The 10,000-nt window shown below is 38.5% G+C and overlaps 1 protein-coding gene across 1 annotated transcript in view; it reads left to right on the top strand.

The window, feature by feature from the left end:
* The window catches only part of slc46a2 (solute carrier family 46 member 2), a gene marked incomplete at both ends in the record, with an annotated part of 19,456 nt that overhangs the window by 8,406 nt on the left and 1,050 nt on the right, over window positions 1–10,000 (top strand). Inside the window, one exon of the mRNA XM_080842975.1 lies at window positions 8,637–8,793. Coding sequence (XP_080699101.1) covers window positions 8,637–8,793 — 157 coding nt within the window. The remainder of the gene's footprint in view (window positions 1–8,636; window positions 8,794–10,000) is intronic.

The following is a 10,000-nucleotide window of genomic DNA, read 5'->3' as shown; positions in this document are numbered from 1 at the left end:
TGCAGTAGTCATATGGATTAGTGCAGTAGTTGTATGGATTAGTGCAGTAGTCATATGGATTAGTGCAGTAGTTGTATGGATTAGTGCAGTAGTCATATGGATTAGTGCAGTAGTAATATGGATTAGTGCAGTAGTCATATAGATTAGTGCAGTAGTCGTATGGATTAGTGCAGTAGTTGTATGGATTAGTGCAGTAGTTGTATGGATTAGTGCAGTAGTTGTATGGATTAGTGCAGTAGACATATGGATTAGTGCAGTAGTAATATGGATTAGTGCAGTAGTCATATGGATTAGTGCAGTAGTCATATGGATTAGTGCAGTAGTCATATGGATTAGTGCAGTAGACATATGGATTAGTGCAGTAGACATATGGATTAGTGCAGTAGTCATATGGATTAGTGCAGTAGTTGTATGGATTAGTGCAGTAGTCATATGGATTAGTGCAGTAGTAATATGGATTAGTGCAGTAGTCATATAGATTAGTGCAGTAGTCGTATGGATTAGTGCAGTAGTTGTATGGATTAGTGCAGTAGTTGTATGGATTAGTGCAGTAGTCATATGGATTAGTGCAGTAGTTGTATGGATTAGTGCAGTAGTTGTATGGATTAGTGCAGTGGTCATTTGGATTAGTTTAGTAGTTGTATGGATTAGTGCAGTAGTTGTCTGGATTAGTGCAGTAGTTGTATGGATTAGTGCAGTAGTTGTATGGATTAGTGCAGTAGTTGTATGGATTAGTGCAGTAGTCATATGGATTAGTGCAGTAGTTGTATGGATTAGTGCAGTAGTTGTATGGATTAGTGCAGTAGTTGTCTGGATTAGTGCAGTAGTTGTATGGATTAGTGCAGTAGTTGTCTGGATTAGTGCAGTGGTCATTTGGATTAGTGCAGTAGTTGTATGGATTAGTGCAGTAGTTGTATGGATTAGTGCAGTAGTTGTCTGGATTAGTAACAGTAGTTGTATGGATTAGTGCAGTAGTTGTATGGATTAGTGCAGTAGTCGTATGGATTAGTGCAGTAGTCATATGGATTAGTGCAATAGTAATATGGATTAGTGCAGTAGTCGTATGGATTAGTGCAGTAGTCATATGGATTAGTGCAGTAGTCATATGGATTAGTGCAGTAGTCATATGGATAAGTGCAGTAGTTGTATGGATTAGTGCAGTAGTCATATGGATTAGTGCAGTAGTTGTATGGATTAGTGCAGTAGTCATATGGATTAGTGCAGTAGTAATATGGATTAGTGCAGTAGTCATATAGATTAGTGCAGTAGTCGTATGGATTAGTGCAGTAGTTGTATGGATTAGTGCAATAGTTGTATGGATTAGTGCAGTAGTTGTATGGATTAGTGCAGTAGACATATGGATTAGTGCAGTAGTAATATGGATTAGTGCAGTAGTCATATGGATTAGTGCAGTAGTCATATGGATTAGTGCAGTAGTCATATGGATTAGTGCAGTAGTCATATGGATTAGTGCAGTAGACATATGGATTAGTGCAGTAGTCATATGGATTAGTGCAGTAGTAATATGGATTAGTGCAGTAGTCATATAGATTAGTGCAGTAGTCGTATGGATTTGTGCAGTAGTTGTATGGATTAGTGCAGTAGTTGTATGGATTAGTGCAGTAGTCATATGGATTAGTGCAGTAGTTGTATGGATTAGTGCAGTAGTTGTATGGATTAGTGCAGTGGTCATTTGGATTAGTGCAGTAGTTGTATGGATTAGTGCAGTAGTTGTCTGGATTAGTACAGTAGTTGTATGGATTAGTGCAGTAGTTGTATGGATTAGTGCAGTAGTTGTATGGATAAGTGCAGTAGTCATATGGATTAGTGCAGTAGTTGTATGGATTAGTGCAGTAGTTGTATGGATTAGTGCAGTAGTTGTCTGGATTAGTGCAGTAGTTGTATGGATTAGTGCAGTAGTTGTCTGGATTAGTGCAGTGGTCATTTGGATTAGTGCAGTAGTTGTATGGATTAGTGCAGTAGTTGTATGGATTAGTGCAGTAGTTGTCTGGATTAGTGCAGTAGTTGTATGGATTAGTGCAGTAGTTGTATGGATTAGTACAGTAGTCGTATGGATTAGTGCAGTAGTCATATGGATTAGTGCAATAGTAATATGGATTAGTGCAGTAGTCGTATGGATTAGTGCAGTAGTCATATGGATTAGTGCAGTAGTCATATGGATTAGTGCAGTAGTCATATGGATAAGTGCAGTAGTTGTATGGATTAGTGCAGTAGTCATATGGATTAGTGCAGTAGTTGTATGGATTAGTGCAGTAGTCATATGGATTAGTGCAGTAGTAATATGGATTAGTGCAGTAGTCATATAGATTAGTGCAGTAGTCGTATGGATTAGTGCAGTAGTTGTATGGATTAGTGCAGTAGTTGTATGGATTAGTGCAGTAGTTGTATGGATTAGTGCAGTAGACATATGGATTAGTGCAGTAGTAATATGGATTAGTGCAGTAGTTGTATGGATTAGTGCAGTAGTTGTATGGATTAGTGCAGTAGACATATGGATTAGTGCAGTAGTAATATGGATTAGTGCAGTAGTCATATGGATTAGTGCAGTAGATATGGATTAGTGCAGTAGTCATATGGATTAGTGCAGTAGTCATATGGATTAGTGCAGTAGACATATGGATTAGTGCAGTAGTCATATGGATTAGTGCAGTAGTTGTATGGATTAGTGCAGTAGTCATATGGATTAGTGCAATAGTAATATGGATTAGTGCAGTAGTCGTATGGATTAGTGCAGTAGTCATATGGATTAGTGCAGTAGTCATATGGATTAGTGCAGTAGTCATATGGATAAGTGCAGTAGTTGTATGGATTAGTGCAGTAGTCATATGGATTAGTGCAGTAGTTGTATGGATTAGTGCAGTAGTCATATGGATTAGTGCAGTAGTAATATGGATTAGTGCAGTAGTCATATAGATTAGTGCAGTAGTCGTATTGATTAGTGCAGTAGTTGTATGGATTAGTGCAGTAGTTGTATGGATTAGTGCAGTAGTTGTATGGATTAGTGCAGTAGACATATGGATTAGTGCAGTAGTAATATGGATTAGTGCAGTAGTTGTATGGATTAGTGCAGTAGTTGTATGGATTAGTGCAGTAGACATATGGATTAGTGCAGTAGTAATATGGATTAGTGCAGTAGTCATATGGATTAGTGCAGTAGTCATATGGATTAGTGCAGTAGTCATATGGATTAGTGCAGTAGTCATATGGATTAGTGCAGTAGACATATGGATTAGTGCAGTAGTCATATGGATTATTGCAGTAGTTGTATGGATTAGTGCAGTAGTCATATGGATTAGTGCAGTAGTAATATGGATTAGTGCAGTAGTCATATAGATTAGTGCAGTAGTCGTATGGATTAGTGCAGTAGTAATATGGATTAGTGCAGTAGTCATATAGATTAGTGCAGTAGTCGTATGGATTAGTGCAGTAGTTGTATGGATTAGTGCAGTAGTTGTATGGATTAGTGCAGTAGTTGTATGGATTAGTGCAGTAGACATATGGATTAGTGCAGTAGTAATATGGATTAGTGCAGTAGTCATATGGATTAGTGCAGTAGTCATATGGATTAGTGCAGTAGTCATATGGATTAGTGCAGTAGTCATATGGATTAGTGCAGTAGACATATGGATTAGTGCAGTAGTCATATGGATTAGTGCAGTAGTTGTATGGATTAGTGCAGTAGTCATATGGATTAGTGGAGTAGTAATATGGATTAGTGCAGTAGTCATATAGATTAGTGCAGTAGTCGTATGGATTAGTGCAGTAGTTGTATGGATTAGTGCAGTAGTTGTATGGATTAGTGCAGTAGTCATATGGATTAGTGCAGTAGTTGTATGGATTAGTGCAGTAGTTGTATGGATTAGTGCAGTGGTCATTTGGATTAGTGCAGTAGTAATATGGATTAGTGCAGTAGTTGTATGGATTAGTGCAGTAGTCATATGGATTAGTGCAGTAGTTGTATGGATTAGTGCAGTAGTCATATGGTTTAGTGCAGTAGTTGTATGGATTAGTGCAGTAGTCATATAGATTAGTGCAGTAGTCGTATGGATTAGTGCAGTAGTTGTATGGATTAGTGCAGTAGTTGTATGGATTAGTGCAGTAGTTGTATGGATTAGTGCAGTAGACATATGGATTAGTGCAGTAGTAATATGGATTAGTGCAGTAGTCATATGGATTAGTGCAGTAGTCATATGGATTAGTGCAGTAGTCATATGGATTAGTGCAGTAGTCATATGGATTAGTGCAGTAGACGTATGGATTAGTGCAGTAGTCATATGGATTAGTGCAGTAGTTGTATGGATTAGTGCAGTAGTCATATGGATTAGTGCAGTAGTAATATGGATTAGTGCAGTAGTCATATAGATTAGTGCAGTAGTCGTATGGATTAGTGCAGTAGTTGTATGGATTAGTGCAGTAGTTGTATGGATTAGTGCAGTAGTCATATGGATTAGTGCAGTAGTTGTATGGATTAGTGCAGTAGTTAAATGGATTAGTGCAGTGGTCATTTGGATTATTGCAGTAGTTGTATGGATTAGTGCAGTAGTTGTCTGGATTAGTGCAGTAGTTGTATGGATTAGTGCAGTAGTTGTATGGATTAGTGCAGTAGTTGTATGGATTAGTGCAGTAGTCATATGGATTAGTGCAGTAGTTGTCTGGATTAGTGCAGTAGTTGTATGGATTAGTGCAGTAGTTGTATGGATTAGTGCAGTAGTCGTATGGATTAGTGAAGTAGTCATATGGATTAGTGCAATAGTAATATGGATTAGTGCAGTAGTCGTATGGATTAGTGCAGTAGTCATATGGATTAGTGCAGTAGTCATATGGATTAGTGCAGTAGTCATATGGATAAGTGCAGTAGTTGTATGGATTAGTGCAGTAGTCATATGGATTAGTGCAGTAGTTGTATGGATTAGTGCAGTAGTCATATGGATTAGTGCAGTAGTAATATGGATTAGTGCAGTAGTCATATAGATTAGTGCAGTAGTCGTATGGATTAGTGCAGTAGTTGTATGGATTAGTGCAGTAGTTGTATGGATTAGTGCAGTAGTTGTATGGATTAGTGCAGTAGACATATGGATTAGTGCAGTAGTAATATGGATTAGTGCAGTAGTCATATGGATTAGTGCAGTAGTCATATGGATTAGTGCAGTAGTCATATGGATTAGTGCAGTAGTCATATGGATTAGTGCAGTAGACATATGGATTAGTGCAGTAGTCATATGGATTAGTGCAGTAGTTGTATGGATTAGTGCAGTAGTCATATGGATTAGTGCAGTAGTAATATGGATTAGTGCAGTAGTCATATAGATTAGTGCAGTAGTCGTATGGATTAGTGCAGTAGTAATATGGATTAGTGCAGTAGTCATATAGATTAGTGCAGTAGTCGTATGGATTTGTGCAGTAGTTGTATGGATTATTGCAGTAGTTGTATGGATTAGTGCAGTAGTTGTATGGATTAGTGCAGTAGACATATGGATTAGTGCAGTAGTAATATGGATTAGTGCAGTAGTCATATGGATTAGTGCAGTAGTCATATGGATTAGTGCAGTAGTTGTATGGATTAGTGCAGTAGTCATATGGATTAGTGCAGTAGTAATATGGATTAGTGCAGTAGTCATATAGATTAGTGCAGTAGTCGTATGGATTAGTGCAGTAGTTGTATGGATTAGTGCAGTAGTTGTATGGATTAGTGCAGTAGTCATATGGATTAGTGCAATAGTTGTATGGATTAGTGCAGTAGTTGTATGGATTAGTGCAGTGGTCATTTGGATTAGTGCAGTAGTTGTATGGATTAGTGCAGTAGTTGTCTGGATTAGTGCAGTAGTTGTATGGATTAGTGCAGTAGTTGTATGGATTAGTGCAGTAGTTGTATGGATTAGTGCAGTAGTCATATGGATTAGTGCAGTAGTTGTATGGATTAGTGCAGTAGTTGTATGGATTATTGCAGTAGTTGTCTGGATTAGTGCAGTAGTTGTATGGATTAGTGCAGTAGTTGTATGGATTAGTGCAGTGGTCATTTGGATTAGTGCAGTAGTTGTATGGATTAGTGCAGTAGTTGTATGGATTAGTGCAGTAGTTGTCTGGATTAGTGCAGTAGTTGTATGGATTAGTGCAGTAGTTGTATGGATTAGTGCAGTAGTCGTATGGATTAGTGCAGTATTCATATGGATTAGTGCAATAGTAATAAGGATTAGTGCAGTAGTCGTATGGATTAGTGCAGTAGTCATATGGATTAGTGCAGTAGTCATATGGATTAGTGCAGTAGTCATATGGATAAGTGCAGTAGTTGTATGGATTAGTGCAGTAGTCATATGGATTAGTGCAGTAGTTGTATGGATTAGTGCAGTAGTCATATGGATTAGTGCAGTAGTAATATGGATTAGTGCAGTAGTCATATAGATTAATGCAGTAGTCGTATGGATTAGTGCAGTAGTTGTATGGATTAGTGCAGTAGTTGTATGGATTAGTGAAGTAGTTGTATGGATTAGTGAAGTAGACATATGGATTAGTGCAGTAGTAATATGGATTAGTGCAGTAGTCATATGGATTAGTGCAGTAGTCATATGGATTAGTGCAGTAGTCATATGGATTAGTGCAGTAGTTGTATGGATTAGTGCAGTAGTCATATGGATTAGTGCAGTAGTAATATGGATTAGTGCAGTAGTCATATAGATTAGTGCAGTAGTCGTATGGATTAGTGCAGTAGTTGTATGGATTAGTGCAGTAGTTGTATGGATTAGTGCAGTAGTCATATGGATTAGTGCAGTAGTTGTATGGATTAGTGCAGTAGTTGTATGGATTAGTGCAGTGGTCATTTGGATTAGTGCAGTAGTTGTATGGATTAGTGCAGTAGTTGTCTGGATTAGTGCAGTAGTTGTATGGATTAGTGCAGTAGTTGTATGGATTAGTGCAGTAGTTGTATGGATAAGTGCAGTAGTCATATGGATTAGTGCAGTAGTAATATGGATTAGTGCAGTAGTTGTATGGATTAGTGCAGTAGTCATATGGATTAGTGCAGTAGTTGTATGGATTAGTGCAGTAGTTGTATGGATTAGTGCAGTAGTTGTCTGGATTAGTGCAGTAGTTGTATGGATTAGTGCAGTAGTTGTATGGATTAGTGCAGTGGTCATTTGGATTAGTGCAGTAGTTGTATGGATTAGTGCAGTGGTCATTTGGATTAGTGCAGTAGTTGTATGGATTAGTGCAGTAGTTGTATGGATTAGTGCAGTAGTTGTCTGGATTAGTGCAGTAGTTGTATGGATTAGTGCAGTAGTCGTATGGATTAGTGCAGTAGTCATATGGATTAGTGCAATAGTAATATGGATTAGTGCAGTAGTCGTATGGATTAGTGCAGTAGTCATATGGATTAGTGCAGTAGTCGTATGGATTAGTGCAGTAGTCATTTGGATTAGTGCAGTAGTTGTATGGATTATTGCAGTAGTTGTATGGATTAGTGCAGTAGTTGTATAGATTAGTGCAGTAGTTGTATGGATTAGTGCAGTAGTTGTATGGATTAGTGCAGTAGTCATATGGATTAGTGCAGTAGTTGTAGAATTAGTAATAGGGCTATTGGTGGCACAGAGGCTCAGGTCCATGCACTGCCGCCTCTCAGCAAACGGTCCAAGGTTCAATTCCCCCATAGGGTGCTGTTGGTCCTGGGTTCAATTCCCCCATAGGGTGCTGTTGGTCCTGGGTTCAATTCCCCCATAGGGTGCTGTTGGTCCTGGGTTCAATTCCCCCATTGGGTGCTGTTGGTCCTGGGTTCAATTCCCCCATAGGGTGCTGTTGGTCCTGGGGGCAAGTTCTCCCCAGGCCTTCAGTGCTCAGGTGGGCTATCTCCCGGGCCTTTCTGTTTGGAGTTTGCATGTTCACAAGGGGTTTCCTCCACTAAGAACTCCAACAGAATTAACATGCCAAAGAACAGGAAAAGATCACTCTCCTGGCTGTCCCTTACCGAGATGGACACGATCCCCAAGCGCCATAAAGGCAGCCCAATGCTCCTGGTTGCCCTGGAGGAAGGACAGCCCAGGAGGGGATAATGCAGATGACAAATTTCACTGCGACATCTTCCGCATGTGTGTGTTCTGGGTCGCCACCCAAACACCTTTTTGTTTACTTCATAATTACATGTGTTCTTCTATAATAGTGTACATGTCTTCAATATTAATCTACAATGTAGGACATAATAAAAATAAAGACAAAACATTGACTGAGGAGTGCCCAAACTTTTGACTGGTACTGTATATTTGCTTAACACTGCTCAACGTCACATCATTTGAACTGATGGCGCAGATTGAGATAAACACTGCCCAATGTCACATCATTTGAACTGATGGCGCAGATTGAGATAAGCACTGCCCATCTTGGTATTCAGGAGATTACTGTAGCATCTATACAAAGTAATAATAGAAGAGAGATTACATTATGGTTGAACTCTCATCTTCTGGTGCACCAATTGAAAAGTAATTTAGTTGATATTCCTGCTAGGCATGAGGGAGAAGCTAGGTAGCACACATAACGACAATGTGTATTTCCTCCACTGCACATGTCTTCCAATTAAACTCTCTACTAAATGCATATATGTAATTCTATTCTTATTTCTTTTGTCTTCTAAGGAGTCATTCTTATTGCACTTCAGCTGTCTTTTAAGATGGCCAGTCTGGCTTACACCCCTATCTACACCAAAGTGTATCAGGCCACTCTCAGCGTCTTCCCTGGGTTTGTCTTCACACTGTCCAGCATCATCGCATTCCTAGCCATGATTCCGATATGGTAAGAGGGCATGCCAGTCCAGAATTTCACTACAGGATTAATAAAGTATTTATCTATCTATCTATCTATCTATCTATCTATCTATCTATCTATCCATCTATCCATCTATCTATCTATCTATCTATCTATCTATCTGTCTATCTATCTATCTTTCTATTTATCTATCTGTCTATCTGTCTATCTATTTATCTATCTTTCTATTTATCTATCTGTCTATCTGTCTATCTATTTATCTATCTTTCTATTTATCTATCTGTCTATCTGTCTATCTATTTATCTATCTATCTATGCAAGGCCAAGTCTGTGTAGCTGTTGATCTCATGATATCATACCGGAAGAAATCATAGCGGTTGTGGTTCCAAAACAAACTAATTTTTAGAGTGTTTTAGAATACAGCTAATTCTACAGCCAATGCAGCCAATTGTACTCAATACAAATGTTTTCAAACTATACTTATGTACATAGTGCCAATAACAATTGGAACAATCTCAAGGTGCTTTCCAGACCCCAAAGCCTGAACCCCTAGATCGCACTCTAAGCATGTTCTACTGTATATAACCTCCTAGATCACACTCTAAGCCTGTTCTATATAACCTCCTAGATCACACTCTAAGCCTGTTCTATATAACCTCCTAGATCACACTCTAAGCAAGTTCTATATAACCTCCTAGATCACTCTAAGCCTGTTCTATATAACCTCCTAGATCACTCTAAGCCTGTTCTATATAACCTCCTAGATCACACTCTTAGCATGTTCTACTGTATATAACCTCCTAGATCACACTCTAAGCATGTTCTACTGTATATAACCTCCTAGATCACACTCTAAGCATGTTCTACTGTATATAACCTCCTAGATCACTCTAAGCATGTTCTACTGTATATAACCTCCTAGATCACTCTAAGCCTGTTCTATATAACCTCCTAGATCACACTCTAAGCAAGTTCTATATAACCTCCTAGATCACTCTAAGCCTGTTCTATATAACCTCCTAGATCACTCTAAGCATGTTCTACTGTATATAACCTCCTAGATCACTCTAAGCCTGTTCTATATAACCTCCTAGATCACTCTAAGCCTGTTCTATATAACCTCCTAGATCACACTCTAAGCCTGTTCTATATAACCTCCTAGATCACTCTAAGCCTGTTCTATATAACCTCCTAGATCACACTCTAAGCCTGTTCTATATAACCTCCTAGATCA

This window comes from Sprattus sprattus (assembly GCF_963457725.1).
Source record: "Sprattus sprattus genome assembly, chromosome: 7".
In the NCBI taxonomy this organism is placed as follows: domain Eukaryota; kingdom Metazoa; phylum Chordata; class Actinopteri; order Clupeiformes; family Clupeidae; genus Sprattus; species Sprattus sprattus.
This window is presented reverse-complemented; position numbering and strand designations above follow the sequence as displayed.